This window comes from Mya arenaria, chromosome 1, assembly GCF_026914265.1.
Source record: "Mya arenaria isolate MELC-2E11 chromosome 1, ASM2691426v1".
Lineage (NCBI taxonomy): Eukaryota > Metazoa > Mollusca > Bivalvia > Myida > Myidae > Mya > Mya arenaria.
In genome coordinates this window covers 31,333,630-31,352,558 of record NC_069122.1, presented here as the reverse complement: position 1 = coordinate 31,352,558, position 18,929 = coordinate 31,333,630, and the positions used below count along the sequence as shown (strand labels likewise).

At 36.3% G+C, this 18,929-nt stretch overlaps 2 protein-coding genes across 2 annotated transcripts; both read left to right on the top strand.

The window, feature by feature from the left end:
• Nucleotides 1-272: 272 nt before the first annotated feature.
• Nucleotides 273-4,144, top strand: LOC128226345 (uncharacterized). The gene is made up of 2 exons (XM_052936229.1): nt 273-473; nt 1,199-4,144. The coding sequence occupies exons 1-2, from the start codon at nt 273-275 to the stop codon at nt 3,857-3,859; spliced, it is 2,862 nt and encodes a 953-aa protein (XP_052792189.1). The 3' UTR covers nt 3,860-4,144.
• Nucleotides 4,145-15,368: 11,224 nt separating this feature from the next.
• On the top strand, nt 15,369-17,802 carry LOC128226334 (uncharacterized protein K02A2.6-like). Its single transcript, XM_052936219.1, has 3 exons — nt 15,369-16,077; nt 16,201-17,354; nt 17,665-17,802. The coding sequence occupies exons 1-3, from the start codon at nt 15,369-15,371 to the stop codon at nt 17,800-17,802; spliced, it is 2,001 nt and encodes a 666-aa protein (XP_052792179.1).
• The last annotated feature ends 1,127 nt before the right edge of the window (nt 17,803-18,929 follow it).

Sequence of the window (18,929 nt, the reverse complement as noted above, 5' to 3'; positions counted from 1 at the left end):
TAAATGCGTCATTCATTTTACAAGGATATACCAGTACAGTAGTGATAATTTCATATATCAATAAGTAATATGTTTTGCGTAATCCGCAAGATTAACTTGGATATGTTCATGATAATACCGCACCTTCCCTGTGGTGCACCTCGCTCCATTGACTGATAAGCCAAATAGCTCAGGCCGCAAATTTCTTCAGCAAACACGCTTTGCTGGACCCTACTCCCAGCGTTCATATGTACATGTACAGTAACGCACAAATATAACTCAGTAACAAGAATATGGAACATAAACGCAGAGGACCGTACGGGAAAAGAAAATTAAAAAGCGGCATTGGAAATCCTGAAATAAGTTTAAATGATCCAGACGATGGTATCCTTACTTTAAATAAAAATGTTGATGGAGTTTTAGAGGTCGATGATCTCTGCAAAAGAAGCCGTCCCAATACCATTAAAGCCGTAACAGACGAAGAGCAGACGAATGTAAGTATTCAATCAGTTTGTAAATTGTAATATCCCGATGTCTTTTGGGGAGGTTGTGTAATGTTTGACTAATAGAAACAATAATTACGAAAACAACGAAACCTACGGCTTGTTTAGAGCAACCCGATGATAATTGAAATGTAATCTATTTTCGCGATTGTAAACAACAACAAAGACGAAGAAATGTTTCAGACATTCGATATTCTTCATTTCGCAGTAGAGCTAATAACAATCAATCGGCATGAAATACCTTCATTCATATTCCAATACAATTATATTAAAGTATTTTCTACAACAATCAATAAAAAAACCCAGCTTACCGTATTAAGTAATTAGATAATTCGGATAAATAAAAATTCGGACAAACATCAAACCCTTTTAAGTTCTTCTAAAACAGACTGTAAAAGATAGTAGTAAAAATACCTGAAAACAGAAGAAATGAATTAAAAACACATTTTTTAAGGAGGGATGTATACATATTAGTTCTTACAGCATAATCTCTTTAATCCTTACTTTCGTATCATGTGTGTAATATGTCTGTGTACTTACATTCAACCACGGACCTATAAACCGTGATCATGGTTTATAGGTCCGTGATTCAACACATATTGTTTAATGTCATGTTCTAAGTCTGATAATCTCAATTTTTATTTTGATCATATTGATTTAATTCAGCATTATATTGGAAGCAATATGAGTTATATTTACTTATTTTGTCATTTTAGGGTGCTGGCGCAAGAACTCATCCTTTAGAAGTAGGCATTGATTATGCAGATGTGTCCGGCTTGGAGGATGATAGTCCTTCTGGACATGTATATGCGCACTCACTCCTGAGGGACAGACATTCAGAAAATCAACCTGCTCGGGAGGACATCTATGCGGAAAATGTACCTGCACATGATGACATTTATTCGGAAAACGAACCTGCACAGGAGGACATTAATTTGGAAAATGTACCTGCACAGGAGGACATTAATTTGGAAAATGTACCTGCACAGGAGGACATTAATGCAGAAAATGTACTTGAACAGGAGGATGACATCCCTAACTTGTTTGACTATGACTCAGATTTAGACCTTAATAGTCAAGATAAAAGTGAGATTTTGAACTCTCAGCACGTAGCAGCCGAATCTGATGTTGATCCATTATATCCAGGAGCTTCATTGACAGTGGGAGCAATTATGTTATTGCTTGCACTGTTTTTTACAAAACATAATATTGTTGGAGATGGTATTCAGCAGCTGTTGAATATCTTTGCAATTGCACTTCCTAATGGACATAAAATGTGCACAAGTTTACATGGCTTTAAATCATTTTTCAAAAATTTGAAAAACCCTATAGTAAAACATTTCTACTGTGGACATTGCCTTGGATTTATTGTGAACAGTCAAATTAATCAGTGTCCATATGGTGCATGTAAAAAGCAACTGAACCAAGATGGTGAATACTTCCTCGAAATGCCAATAGATAAACAGATAGCATCTTTATTACAACAAGAAGGATTCTACAACAGCTTACAGCATCGCTTCAAGAACTCTGTACCAGAAAAATTTTGTGACATTTATGATGGCAGTCTTTACCAGAAATATGTTGACAATGACGGACCACTTGCTAATCCAGATAATATTTCATTCACCTTTAACACTGATGGTGCATCTGTTTTTAAAAGTAGTAATGTTTCAGTCTGGCCGTTATTCCTTGTAATTAATGAATTGCCATACAAACTAAGAATGAAAGCAGAAAATATGATATTGGCAGGATTATGGTTTGGTAAATCAAAACCAGCCATGGGAACATTTTTACAACCATTCCTTAAAACATTTAAAACTTTTGAAAAAGGATTAAATGTTTCGTCCCCAGATCGCGGTGAATTTATATGCAAAGCATATCTTCTTTGTGGCACAGCAGACTTGCCAGCAAGATGTCTTCTCTGTAATGGGATTCAGTTTAATGGATCATTTTCATGCTGGAAATGCCTACAAAGTGGTGAAACAGCAAAAGTTGGTAAAGGGCATACCCATGTATTTCCTTTCCACTCTGATGGACCTAAATTACCAGCTCGGACAAAAGAAATGGTTTTGTCAGATTCGCAAAAGGCGTTGGATAATCAAGAATCAAGTGTTAGAAAATACATGGTAAATGGAGTCAAAGGACCATCTTGGCTCACCTTTTTCCCAAAATTTGATATAGTGGACGGTATTGCAATAGACTATATGCACGGCGTCTTATTAGGAATACAGAAACTTTTGTTATCATTGTGGTTTTCCAGCACTCACAAAGGAAAGCCATACAATTTCATTCATCGTGTTTCGGAGGTAGATGCCAGATTAACGTCAATACAGCCAACACTAAATATTTCAAGATTGCCAAGATCAATTCAGACAGATATCAAATACTGGAAAGCATCAGAGTACAGGTCATTTCTTCTTTACTATGGTGCTCCAGTTCTTAAGGGCATTTTAGACACCAGTAGATTTGTTCACTTTTTATTGCTTGTTAATGCGATGCATATTTTACTTATGTCTGGTTCAACAGTGAGTGATGTCAATTCAGCCGAGTCAATGCTATTTGAGTTTGTTAAACAATTCTCAACATTATATGGCGCTTGTTTTATGACACTGAATCTCCATCAGCTTGTTCACTTGGCAGATAGTGTACGGACATTGGGACCTCTCTTTACCCATAGCTGCTTTCCATTTGAGGATAAAAATGGTGTTTTACTTAAAATGATACGAGGGACACAAAACATTGACAATCAAATTATAACAGGCATATCATTTCTGCAAAAACTACCAGAGCTAAAAGTTAAGACAATTGTGCGAGGCTCAGAACTTGAAACGCTCTATAATTCAATCGAGAATCCAAACATTTTGACAAGAGGATTAAAGATTGCAACTAACATATACGTACTTGGTGCTGTTAAAGCCCTTTTTATTTCTGATGAAGAACATGCCGCTTTGTGTAGAACAGTAGGATATGACCCTGTTTTTGGTGAAAGTATCAAATACTTTAAACGACTGGAATATAATGATAGCTTAATTTATGGACTTTCTTATAGACGCATGAAAAAACGTGACAATTCAGCAATAAGTTATCATTTTGTGCATGGTTTAGAAAAAAACGTATTGTACGGACGTGTCAGACATTTTTTACTAGTGGATAGAAATGATGACTTGGAAAATAACACCTTTGCTGTTGTAGAACAGCTCTCATGTAAACATTCATCTGGTAACAGTAGCATTGTTTCGGTAACTGAATCAAAAAATGTTGTAGTTATACCATTGAGATGCATATTAGAGAGTGTATTGTTTATTTCATTCAATAACACAGACGGATCAAAAACAGCTTATGTTTGCAAGTTTTCAAACAATCTTGAATGTGACTGATACCTTGAATACGTCATTTTGTATGTGTATTTTTTATAGTTTTTATCATGTTCAGATTTTCACAGAAGATTATGCATGTGTAAGTTGCATTATCAATCATACATATTTTATGTTATTAATACACTCGTATCAAATTATGTCTGATACGTTTATCAACTGTTTTAATGACATTTCATATAATTTAACAATATGCTGGGTATTTACCGATTGAAATTGAAGTATAATAAACTAGTTTAAATGTGTATTCAGAATATTGTTGTTTATGTTTGATAACCTAAATAATTGTGAAACTTACCACATACTACAGTGTCTATTTCTTAGTGATCAAACAATGAAGTGAATGACTTTAAAATTATCCAAGGGAGGCAATTACTTCACTTATGTTTAGTATTACTGTTAGTAAAAATCTTGTACTAAGAAATATCTTTTATACAACGAAAAAGCTCAGAAAATTTCTAAGTTCAAATTTACAGCTGTAAGTTAACTTTTCTTTACTAAAAGCTCGGAAATTTTCTAAGTTCAATTTTACAGCTGTAAATAATTTTACAGGTCAAAATAGCTGCACTCAGATGTAAATTTGAAGTCATGAAAATATTCTAAGTTCAAATTTACAGTTGGAATTTTTTTACACCTGTAAAATAAAAAATTCCGCCTGTAAAATAAGAAATTACGCCTGTAAATATCAATGCTTTTCCTGCTCAAATTCAGTTTCCAGGCGGTTTACACCTGTAAATGTGACTTTACTCCTCATTTACGGGTCTTTTACAGCTGTATTACAGTTGGAATTTTCGTACGGGAAAAGCTAAATTCACCAAATTTATTTAAAAAAAAGAGGTTTATTTCCTTCATGTGAAATTACATTGGAAAATATTCAGGACTTCTAACCTAATTTGTACATAGGAGATTGACAAATAAATTGTAATAGTACCTTGTAACCTCCAGTTATTTAGGGAAAAGTAAGTATTTAAAGATGCACTCTTCCTCCCAAACAAGATTCAGGCCAAAAAAAAAAGAGTTCTTGTTTCTGGTCATGGGCCTCAAAATCCTAAGGGTCGGTAGGTAGGGATTTTTTTTGAAAAGGCGAGGGGATATAGTAAAAGTAGGCGCGATTCCGTGCGTATGTGCATGCGTGCGTGCGTGTGTCCGTCCGTCCGTCCCACATTCATTTCTTTGCATATCCTCTTACATTTCTCATGGAATTTCTACCAAACTTTTACAGATTGATGATCATAAAGTGAAGCAGCACATATTGTCGGGCTTTTGCGATTCGACCATTTTTGAAAGAGTTATAGCCCTTTGTTTATTTTACATTTAAAATTGGTTTCTTCGCAACTCCTCTTAATATGTTTTTCATGCGATTTCTTACCAAACTTTCACAGATTGATGATCATAAAGTGAAGCAACGCATATTGTCGGGCTTTCCTGATTTGACCATTTTTGAAAGAGTTATTGCCCTTTGCTTATTTTACATTTAAAATTGGTTTCTTCACAACTGCTCTTACGTTTTTCATGCAATTTCTACCAAACTTTCACAGATTGATGATCATAAAGTGAAGCAGCGCAAATTGTCGGGCTTTCCTGATTTGACCATTTTTGAAAGAGTTATTGCCCTATGCTTATTTTACATTTAAAATTGTTTTCTTCGCAACTCCTCTTACGTTTTTCATGCGATTTCTACCAAACTTTCACAGATTGATGATCATAAAGTTAAGCAGCGCATGTTGTCAGGCTTTCCTGATTTGACCATTTTTGAAAGAGTTATTGCCCTTTGCTTATTTTACATTTAAAATTGGTTTCTTCGCAACTGCTCTTACGTTTTTCATGCAATTTCTACCAAACTTTTACAGATTGATGATCATAAAATGAAGTAGCGCATATTGTCGGGCTTTTGCGATTCGACCATTTTTGAAAGTGTTATAGCCCTTTGTTTATTTTACATTTAAAATTGGATTCTTCGCAACTCCTCTTAGGTTTTTCATGCGATTTCTACCAAACTTTCACAGATTGATGATCATAAAGTGAAGCAGCGCATATTGTCGGGCTTTCCTGATTTGACCATTTTTGAAAAAGTTATTGCCCTATGCTTATTTTACATTTAAAATTGTTTTCTTCACAACTCCTCTTACATTTTTCATGCGATTTCTTACCAAACTTTCACAGATTGATGATCATAAAGTGAAGCAGCGCATATTGTCGGGCTTTCCTGATTTGACCATTTTTGAAAGAGTTATTGCCTTATGCTTATTTTACATTTAAAATTGTTTTCTTCGCAACTCCTCTTACGTTTTTCATGCGATTTCTTCCAAACTTTCACAGATTGATGATCATAAAGTGACGCAGCCCATATTGTCGGGCTTTCCTGATTTGACCATTTTTGAAAGAGTTATTGCCCTTTGCTTATTTTACATTTAAAATTGGTTTCTTCGCAACTGCTCTTACGTTTTTCATGCAATTTCTACCAAACTTTTACAGATTGATGATCATAAAATGAAGTAGCGCATATTGTCGGGCTTTTGCGATTCGACCATTTTTGAAAGTGTTATAGCCCTTTGTTTATTTTACATTTAAAATTGGATTCTTCGCAACTCCTCTTAGGTTTTTCATGCGATTTTTACCAAACTTTCACAGATTAATGATCATAAAGTGAAGCAGCGCATATTGTCGGCTTTCCTGATTTGACCATTTTTGAAAGAGTTATTGCCCTATGCTTATTTTACATTTAAAATTGTTTTCTTCACAACTGCTCTTACGTTTTTCATGCGATTTCTTACCAAACTTTCACAGATTGATGATCATAAAGTGAAGCAGCGCATATTGTCGGGCTTTCCTGATTTGACCATTTTTGAAAGAGTTATTGCCTTATGCTTATTTTACATTTAAAATTGTTTTCTTCGCAACTCCTCTTACGTTTTTCATGCGATTTCTTCCAAACTTTCACAGATTGATGATCATAAAGTGACGCAGCGTATATTGTCGGGCTTTCCTGATTTGACCATTTTTGAAAGAGTGATTGCCCTTTGCTTATTTTACATTTAAAATTGGTTTCTTCGCAACTCCTCTTTCGTTTTTCATGCAATTTCTACCAAACTTTCACAGATTGATGATCATAAAGTGAAGCAGCGCATACTGACAGGCTTTCCTGATTCGACCATTTTTGAAAGAGTTATTGCCCTTTGCTTATTTTACATTTAAAATTGTTTTCTTCGCAACTCCTCTTACGTTTTTCATGCGATTTCTACCAAACTTTTACAGATTGATGATCATAAAGTGAAGCAGGGCATATTGTCTGGCTTTTGTGATTTGACCATTTTTGAAAGAGTTATTGCCCTTTGCTTATTTTACATTTAAAATTGGTTTCTTCGCAAATCCTCTTAGGTTTTCATGCGATTTCTACCAAACTTTCACAGATTGATGATCATAAAGTGAAGCAGCGCATATTGTCGGGCTTTCCTGATTTGACCATTTTTGAAAGAGTTATTGCCCTTTTTTGAAAGAGTTATTGCCCTTTCTTAATTTTACACATTTCTTATGTTCCTGAGAAATACCCTTACCATTGATTGGCTTTCGTTACAAAAAATGTCCCCATGACGTGGGGGATATAGCTGTCTGTGACCGCTCTTGTTTTATTTTTAAATAAACCTTTTGATCGGAATGTTGAATGTATTGTCTGCAAGCATTAGTACAGTACGATAAGGATCCCTTAAGTAGGATCAAATGACTCAAGACTTTTTTGTTGTAAAAATATCCAATTATATTTATTTAATATTAAAACAACAATATAAATCATCTAGTTAAAAATACTACCATAAAGAACCTATAAAAAGCGGGGAAATACTTTTCATTACTAAAAATAGCAACATCCTGTACTGGCCACCGAAATATGTTCGTAGCGATCTGTTAGGAAGACTGGCAATATATATATTTCAATGTTATCTAAGTTGTACCGGCAAGTGTTGAGTTGAAAAGGATGCATGTATTATTTGTTATGTAATCCGATGCATCCTTGTCAAAATCCAATATGCGATGAAATTTTTCTCGCTTTTACTTTTCAGTTTCATTTTCACCTAATGATTCTTCCAGAAGTAAACAAAAACATTCAGCGTTCCTTTTAATTGCCAATATCCCTTTATTGTTCCTTTATAAAAATGGCAGAGCAATCAGCATGTTATGTAATAGAACTTAACTGTAGATAGACCAGGATTGACGTCAAATAGTTCACTTAAAATTGACAGGAAGTTAACGTAAAAGCACCTGTTTCCCGCGCTTTCTGGACCATGTGCATGCGCAGGAGGGCTAGATGAAAATTGTTTAATTTTTTTTACGCATTTACAAACTTCCAAGATTTATCTTTTATTTTTAGCTAATATGTGAAATTGAATTAAATAACATTTCAATTGTTGATATTGAAACATTGTTGTTCGTAGTTAGCTCAAACTGTCCTATTACATAATGGCAGAGTTATTCACGACATTGAGTTCGACTGCTGTTAATGGACAGGGTTGTTCACTTGTCACTTCAGGCGTTAATTGCTATTGATATGTGTTTCCTTTAAAGCCACTTTAGGCCACACCAAATTAATGTTTCAGTTCCTCGGATTTTTGCCAAAAAAATTGGAGCGAGCGAGCGACAAAAAAAAATAATAAAAGTTTGTCAGTTTTCATAAAAACCGAAGCGAGCGAGGAGCGAAAAATATATTTTTCCTTATATTCAATATAAATAAGAAAGATTGTTCAAAATAATTGCCCTTAAACCCATTTTAATGCCATCTTGAACTGAACCTCTAATGGACATTGGGAAAATGTCGGAATACATACTATTTATTCATCGGTGTTTAGTACAAACATTATATTGATAAATCTAATGTCTTTTATGCCCCCTTTTGAAAAAAGTGGGGTATATTGTTTTGCACATGTCGGTCGGTCGGTCGGTCGGTCTGTCGGTCGGTCGGTAGGAATACCAAATGGTTTCCGATCAATAACTTGAGAACGCTTTGACCGAGGGACCTCATACTTGGTATGTGTATTGGTCATGACCAGCAGATGAACCCTATTGATTTTGAGGTCAGTGGGTCAAAGGTCAAGGTCAGTGTGACCTTTACATGAAAAACGGTTTCCGATCAATAACTTGAGAACGCTTTGACCCAGGAACCTCATACTTGGTATGTGTATTGGTCATCACCAGCAGATGAACCCTATTGATTTTGAGGTCAGTGGGTCAAAGGTCAAGGTCAGTGTGACCTTTACATGAAAAACGGTTTCCGATCAATAACTTGAGAACGCTTTGACCCAGGAACCTCATACTTGGTAGGTGTATTGGTCATGACCAGCAGATGAACCCTATTGATTTTGAGGTCAGTGGGTCAAAGGTCAAGGTCAGTGTGACCTTTACATGAAAAACGGTTTCCGATCAATAACTTGAGAACGCTTTGACCCAGGAACCTCATACTTGGTATGTGTATTGGTCATCACCAGCAGATGAACCCTATTGATTTTGAGGTCAGTGGGTCAAAGGTCAAGGTCAGTGTGACCTTTACATGAAAAACGGTTTCCGATCAATAACTTGAGAACGCTTTGACCCAGGAACCTCATACTTGGTAGGTGTATTGGTCATGACCAGCAGATGAACCCTATTGATTTTGAGGTCAGTGGGTCAAAGGTCAAGGTCAGTGTGACCTTAACATGAAAAACGGTTTCCGATCAATAACTTGAGAACGCTTTGACCCAGGGACCTCATACTAGGTAGGCTTATTGGTCATGACCAGCAGATGAACCCTATTGATTTTGAGGTCAGTGGGTCAAAGGTCAAGGTCAGTGTGACTGTAAGCTGAAAAAAGGTTTTCTGATTGTCCATATTTTATTTTCTTATATAGTAGACAGTAGAAATTTATATGTCACTAAATGCATGAGTTGAAGTATCAGTTTTCAGTGAACATCTAGTTTAATTATGCCCCCCTTCGAAGCAGAGGGGTTATATAATTGCTTTGCACATGTCGGTCGGTCTGTTGGAAGACCAAAGCTTGTCCGAGTGATAACTCAACAATTCCCGGACCTATGGTCATCAAACTTGACATGAAGATTAGGTATGACCAGTAGATGACCTGCCTCATATGCATCCAATGACAAATCAGCTGTCATTTCAGTCCATGCATATTTCATTCAATTGTCCAAATATTTCTGGCAACTTGGCGCTCAGGGGGCATAATGTTTCACAAACATCTCTTGTTAAAATGTACTTTAATATGACAATCATTCATAATAATAAATAACCCTGCTTTTAGTAAAAAGTTTGAAACGACTTATATAAATCTACCTGAATCAGTTTAACATCATATGCAACTGTATTTAGACATAACTTAGGATTGATTTAGGATTTGTAAAAAATGATCACTTACACAGGCATCATCAAACATCAGAGTCCATATAACATAGACTAAATTTTGTTTTTATTATCACAGGAAATGCAATGACATGTGCTTATTAAAACAAAAAGAACAAGGGTATTTTTCAGAATACTTTTTTGGGTTATTGAGATGTTTTTATGCACCAGCCAATTGTATATGCCCCCCCCCCCCCCCCCCTAAGTCCGGAATAGCGGGGACTTTGACTTCCGGTCTCTCAAAACCCGGGTAAAATACCCGACCTGCAGGGACACACTGCTGGTAAAATCCCTGCCAAATGGCCCCGCAACCCCGAATACCTATGTGAGGCCCACTCCTGTCTATCTTCAATATGAAGACAAACCCAATTTCACTAGGCACTGCAGGGCCACCTGAAAGGTAAAAACACAGCCCATTGCCTCTGCTGTCCCCGGTATACCCCTGGAACAAGGGCGAGGGGTGGGCGGGGCAGTGGTTACAATTGACAAGTATATTACAATCCCGGATTATGCTGCAAATAAAAACAAAATATAAGGTGATAACTTAGCAGCTTCACTTATGTTGAGGTATATCCAGACCAGTGTTTATATCGCTATTTGTGAAAAGACATTTGTTCATAACTGTTGTTTTGTCAGAATTTGATCAAAAATGAGCTTGATACATCAATTTGGACCAAACAATGACTCATGTTCCAGTTAAGTTGACCTGTCCGATTTCCATTCAAAACGAGTCACTAATTACGCAATATAATCGCTACCAGTCTTAGATACACATGCTTTATTGCCAAATGATCCTTTAGTTCATGAGACGATCAACAATGACTTCAAGCATGCTTAAAACATATTTATTGTCAAAAATAAGATTTAATTTCCAAACTTCGAGCCACATTGTTTATACCGGAAGCCGCCATTTTGATTGAATTTATTGAAACCCATGCTAAACCGATCGATATACAGTATAAAAACACTACGCATCGGTAGCTTCCCTTTACAAAAACACGAAAACTAGCGTAGAAAAATTATACTTTATTATTTTTAGCCTTTAAATAAATTATTACCTGAAAAAAATCTACTTGGCGATCAAAATGGAGGTGCGGGCGCACAAAAAAAATAAAAATATTTTTTTACATTTTCCAAAAAATAGGAGCGGTAAATCCGCGGAACGAAATTTCAATTTGGTGTGGCCTTAATTGAATAAACAAACATTCAGCACATGGTTTGCGGCCCCATTGATCTTCAGTTTCAGGACTAACGACTCTTGCAAATTCTCTCGGGTCAAAGGTGACACTTACTTGCGAACTTCGGGTCATTGACGATATCCCACGAGAGGTAGGGTCCATTGAAAGCCCTGTTTAAATATCCTTGTCGGATAGCATGGTTTATTTTTCGTATCCATTACCGTTTTCCCGGGACTCGGGTCTATAAAATTCGATTTGGGGGCAAAAAAAAAAGTATGGTCGGGGAGGGGGGGTAGGGGGGGGTAAAAAGTATGGTCGGTCGGGTGACCAGAAACAAGAACTTTTCTTTGGGGGCCTTACTAAAATTAATGCAATTGTTTTAAATTATACAAAAAAGGATGAATAAATGTCGAAAACAATGGTTCTTAAGAAGTATTCTGAGTTTAATTTGAAAGAATTGTGCAGAAAACACGGTATTTCTACCCTTATGAGACTATAGTAGATAACTGTAAATCTTTTAGCATTCACCAATCATTTAATATTTTTTGGTTTTCAGCTATCAAATACACTGTTACAATCTTGTTATCAGTAATTAATATGTTCCATAAATGCATTATTTAGTAAGTTGTTCAATATTTGTCACTCAAAATTTATGTTTGTTATACAAAGTCATGACTGTAATGTATTGCGTTTGAATAAGAGTGTCACTTTAAACAAAATTAAAAAGAAAATATATACAGGCCTATTATAATTTTAGAGTCTTTATTATCAATTAAATTTTACATTTTTTTTATTCACATTTTATTGTGAAAATATCAGCATTTTTCTGCATTTTATGAACTAGTCTGTAAGTATTTTAGCTATATCTTTGACAATATCAGATATAGTCTGCTCTGAGCTGATTTATGCTCTTCTTCATGTCCATTGGGAAAACTACCCAATGAATGTTTATTAGAAGAGTTTTTCCTCACATGTGTTAAAATTCACTGGTGGTAATCTTGTCAGGGATATTTTCAGATGCCATATGAGGAAGAATTCACTGTCCAGCTTGTTTTGTTACATCACAAATTGCTTGGTGTCCACATAAAAAAAATATCAATAGTTTAGTAAGTTCTTTTACATGCTACTGCATTTGTTTTTGTCACTTCTAAAATACCTTAGAAGACTTAAATAAAGCACTTCACACAAAAAAGTAATGAGTCTTCAATTTATTTAAAAAAATGGTGATGTAACGATGACATTCCATTATAAATGGAACCCTTTCTTGTTGTAAACATTTGCTTTATTATAATTTGTAATGCTTTGTCACATAAATAGTTGTTTTTTATGCAGAAAAACAAAGCAAACCATGCCGAGTTTTGAAGCATACAATCGGTTTTAGGACTTTACATCCAGATGTAACTGGACACAAAGGTGCACATCAAAGAGTAAAGTTATATACTTTTGTGGCAGTAATATGAGCTATTTGAGGCTTATTTCTCGTATATTATGTCTCTTGATTATTGCGTAACACAGGTACATAATGTGTTTATACATTCTTTCTTACTAGCACTTGAGACTTAAAATGCTTTTCAAAATTATTTGGACGTAACTTGGGACTCTTTTACCCAAATGTCAAAATCGTTAATGAATGATGTCGCCGTTACATATTCGTGTAATAAGAGCTGTGTGACAACAGGCATTTTTTAAGAAATTCCCAATTATCTGGTTAAAATTTACTCAGTTTATATGCAAAATTGCGAATAATGACTGCTTAAAATACAGTGTGTACCGATGTAAACACAATGACTTCGTAGACGTAACATAAGACACCGTAGACGTAACATAAGACACCAAAATACCAGCTTTGGATCGATCTTTACAACACATTTGAACTGAACGCGCGTGAAATCGAATGTTTTAAACCTCAAGACAATTGAGACAAATCATTAGTTTGTGCACCCGTACAGGCGAAATATACAAGCTTCATCAATTAATGTCATGAAACTGAATGAAATAAGCCCACCTCGAATCTGTTAGGACGTAACTTCCACGACAACACTTACCCATGCTTTGCTTGTTCCGCCATCTTGGATATACTACACAGTATCAATGCGCGCGTTCGGTGCTACTTTTCTGTCGGGGTATTAGCTATATGCCACACAGTTAAAGTTTGTCGAAATACACAAAGGGCTGTGTACATGAACAAAATCTGAATAATTTGTGACGTAACATTTGAGACACGACTTTAGTCGAAATATTTCGGTCGATCAATACACGCTTTTGTAATGTTGTGAGCATAGAAGCTCCGCCTCTATATGCAAATTAGTAACCGCCCTGCTAAGGCACCAAGGTGGAACCCCTAGAAGTATCAGAGAGGCAGTAGGATTCAGACTATTGATGTACTCACATGTTATATACTTGTAGAATAAATGTAGTAAATATTTAAGTGTCTTTATTATATACCTACATTAAAACACAACAATGGCGACGAGGATAAAAGTGTAAAACACATGAAAAGCGGATTAACTGTGTAAAAAAAAAACTGTGCTGTGTAATTAATTAGTAGGACTGATTATTTACCAAAAAATGGCTCAAGGATTACCAGTATTCCCATCATTCAATGTCACTGAAACAGCAGTGGACAGTCGCTGGAAAAAGTGGTTAGGTCGACTAGAAATCATGCTAGTTTGTATGGATGTCAAGGACGCTAAACGCAAAAGAGCGTTACTTTTGCACTACGCTGGTGAAGATGTTTATGACATTTTTACAACACTTCCAGACGTCGAGGAAACGTTTGACGCTGCCAAGCAAGCACTAACCCAGTATTTTGCACCCAAGAAAAGTATTGAGTTCGAAGTGTACAAGTTTCGACAGGCAAAGCAAGAACCTCACGAAAACTTGGACAGTTTCCACACACGACTCAGAAAGCTTGGAGAACACTGCGAGTTTGCAAATACAGACAAGGAAATTAAGTCACAAATCATACAAGGCTGTACGTCAACAAGACTAAGGCGCAAAGTGCTCAGATCAGAAATATCTTTAGACGAAATAATCAAAGAAGCGCGATCTCTAGAACTATCTGACAAAAACGCAAGCGAGATAGAACAATCAGCCAACCACAACAACAGTTACAACACCTGTGCAATCAGGCAAAAGCGAAAACCAAACCATCGTAACAACGACAGTCTACCAACACTTACCGTCAGTCACAACAGAAAACACGAAGCTGCAGAAACTGTGGTAAGGAGTATCCACACATGAATGGCCAATGTCCCGCTGCCGGCAAAATATGTAATTTTTGCAAGAAAATGAATCATTTTGAGATTGTTTGTCGTTCAAAGCACAAACAGTCAAAGCCAGTGCATACATTGGGTACCGATAATTGTTCAGACAGTGAAATTTCGGACAATGATAAAAGCAGTAACGAATTTGCATTTGGACTTGCAATAAATTCAAACAAGCCAGACATATCCTGCAAGCGACCTACAATCAAAGTCAAAGTCGAAGGTCATGCCCTAAAAATGCTCGTAGACACCGGGTCATCGATAAATGTCATTGATGAAAAAGCATACAACGCCATGAAACCGAAGCCAAAATTAAACAAAACGGATACGAAAGTATACGCATACGGTTCAATTGAAGCTGTCAAAATTATGGGCCAGTTTCAAGCAATGATAGAAACCAAAGACAAGTTTACGACAGCCATGATATACGTAACGAAAGGAAACAGTGGCAATCTGTTATCATACTCTACATCAGTGTCACTGCAAGTCGTTCCAGAAATATATTCAATGACAAGCAAAAGTGAAATATGCGATAAATTTCCGAAGGTATTCACAGGAATTGGGAAATTGAAAGACACACAAATTGAGTTATTTGTAGACAATACAGTTCAACCCGTTGTGCAACCACATAGAAGAATACCATTTCACCTTCGAAAAAAGGTGGAAATTGTACTCAAAAGGCTCGAAGACATGGATATAATCGAAAAGGTAGATGGACCAACAGACTGGGTATCACCGATTGTCGTAGCACCGAAACCGAAGAGCAAAAACAATGAAATACGTATCTGTGTAGACATGCGCCTTCCTAACGAAGCCATTAAAAGGACTCGACACATTATACCGACAATAGACGATCTTATTGTGGACTTAAATGGTTCAAAAATATTCTCAAAATTGGATTTAAATCAGGGATACCATCAACTTGAAATCTCAAAGAAATCACGCAACATAACCACATTCACTACACATGTTGGTCTAAGACGTTACAAAAGACTAAACTTTGGATTAACATGTGCGCCATCAGAAGTTTTCCAAAATGCAATACAGACCTCACTTGAAGGACTTGAAGGTGTACAAAACATTAGCGATGACATAATCGTGTATGGCAATTCGCAGGAGCAACACGACAGTAGACTGGCAGCCGCCCTACGACGTCTAGAGGAAAAAGGCCTCACACTGAACAAACAGAAATGTGAATTCAACAAGAAAACGCTTGAATTCTTCGGCTATAGTTTCAGTGAAAACGGATTTTCTGCTGACAAGAAAAAGTGTGAAATAATCAAAAACACACCTGCTCCACAAAACGCATCAGAAGTACGAAGCTTCCTCGCAATGACAAACTATGTCTCCAGATTCATACCAAACTACTCCACAACGACAGAACCTTTTGTGAATGCTCGTGAAGAAAGATGTCAAATTCGTTTGGGAAGAAAGACAGCAAAATGCTTTTGATAAACTCAAATCGGCAGTGAAACTGTAATGACATATTTCGATCCAAAATTGACAACACAAATTGTTGCAGATGCAAGCCCCGTAGGCATAGCAGCAATCATGCTGCAAGGAGGGAAAGTAGTTAGCTATGCAAGCAAATCATTAACAGATACCGAGAAAAGGTACTCTCAGACCGAGAAAGAAAACTTAGCTATCGTATGGGCAATTGAACACTGGCATATATACCTCTTTGGACACAAATTCACCGTCATAACAGACGCAAAAGCGCTTGAACACATATACAAAAACCCGAAGTCCAAGCCGCCAGCCAGACTGGAACGGTGGCGAATGAAAATGCAAGCCTATGATTTTGATGTCATATACAAGCCAGGTGAATCAAACATGTCAGACTACCTAAGTAGGCACCCAGATGTCACAAAGACGCAAGCAAGCAACGCAGGAAAAATCGCAGAAGAATACCTGTCATTCATTACATACCATGATGTTCCAAAAGCGATGACGTTGCATGACATAATCAATGAGACAAGCAGTGACAACGACCTTCAACAAGTGATGCAAAACGTCAGACAATCCTCGTGGAAATCAAATTACAAAACAAATACGGTACTAGATACACTTGCACGTGTGAAAAATGAACTGACAGTTGTGACGTTCAAAAACGGCGAAGTTCTCTTGCATGGAAATAGAATTGTGTTACCTAAACAGTTGCAACAGAAGGCTATTTCAATAGCACACGAAGGACACCCAGGAATAGTTAGGACAAAACAACTATTGCGCGAAAAGGTGTACTTTCCAAAAATGGACAAAATGGTTGAGGACTTGTGTAACAGTTGTATTCCCTATCTCGCAGCAACTGATAAAAACTCCAGGGAACCACTTCAAATGACTGAAATGCCAAAACAGGCATGGGATTCAGTGAGCATGGATTTCTGTGGACCATTCCCTGATGGAAAATATCTTCTTGTTTTGATTGATGACTTTTCAAGATTCCCAATTGTTGAAATAATAACATCTCTTAATGCAAAAACAGTTATTGAGAAGCTTGACAAAATATTCTCAGAATATGGAATACCTGAAGTACTGAGAACTGACAATGGACCGCCGATGAATAGTGCAGACTTTCAAAACTTTTCAAAACAATTTGGTTTCAAACACAGAAAAATAACCCCTATCTGGCCTCAAGCAAACGGAGAAAGCGAGCGTTTCATGAAAACAATAGGAAAAGTAATTCGTGCAGCAAAAACTCAAAAAGCAGATTGGCGCACAGACATGTATGCAATTTCGTACGCAACTATAGAGCTACAAAACATGCGACTACAAAATACAGTCCAGCAGAACTATTATTTGGAAGACAGATTAGAATAAAATTTAAACATTTAACGTTGGCGACTCTGTACTTGTCAAACAACACAAAACAAACAAGTTCTCCACACCTTTCGACAGTCAGCCATATAAAATTACAAAGACAAACGGTTCGATGATAACAGCGAAAAGAGGAGACAAGTCAATCACCCGCAATTCATCCTTTTTCAAGCTGATAAGGCTACAAGACTCCGACAGCAAGGACGACTTCGACGACTTCTACCGTCCTGGCACTGTACGTACGGACGAACAAGAGCCTTCACAACCGAGACGTTCATCGCGAAATCGAAACCCCCCAGAACGTTTCTAAGACTTCGTGCAAAAGTGATTTATTGTGAAAAGGGCATAATAATCCCTTTATGGATTTAGATTAATTTACCAATATGTTTGCGCATTCTTTGTATGTTTAAGAAACACAAGATACAATAATGTTTTGCTGCTTATCATTCATTTCGCCAGGCGTAAAACGTTATAACACATCTACATTCAGGGCTTTTTCTATAGTACCCACTGGTCCGACTATCGGACCCATTCCCAAAGCAAAATATGAGATATTTTTCCCAATCTCTTGAAAAAAATCCCAATAAAAAAAAAAAAATTTTTTTTTTTAGAAAGTCTTTTTACATGTACTGGTTCATTTTCAACATCCTAATAAATTATGTGACAAAGTTTTTTTGATAATTGAACTCTGAAATCATTGATTTTCATCACATTCAGATATCTGTATGAAATATTATCTGTCATGATCACTTTATTGCAATAGATATTTACACCCAAGGATTGATATTTCAGCTATTTTGGGTCTTTTAAAGGGAAATAAACTAATATTAAATCATTTCCTTATTCGCAGGAGACTAGACAGCTTTTTCTTTTAACTGTAAAATTTCTCAATTTTGGCATTTGCACAACGCAAAATTTCCCAAAATGTCCAGGGTCTTTTTCCCAAATTGGGCAGAAAAAACCCTGACATTGTAATGACGTCATTGAGCAGAATCTGCAGTTTAGCCAAACAATGGTACTAGATAGTATTTGTCATGTCTATTTTTAGAACGCGGTTTGGGATTCCAACAAAATTAATATTCGCCCCCATGATCTTAGGACGCGCACTGGGGTCGACACTTAAACCATTTTTCCAAGGGATCCCGAAGGAACACCAACATTTTAAATCCGGTGCCCTTTCCATTTTTTAAATTTTGTTTCATTACTTAACCAGTGTTTTAATATTAAATTAACATGCAATTATACAGTGTATTTTACTTTTCAATTAGTAATTCAAGTGAACACCATATTATACATGTTTTCAACAGCAATTTTGTAATGAAAAGTTAGTAGCACAATGTCAGACATATGAGCCTGCGGCAAGTGGGTCTTTAAGTCAATAGAAGGGGTTCAAAAGCGGTCGAATGTCGAAGTCCCTTTTGTTTTCAGTCAAAAACA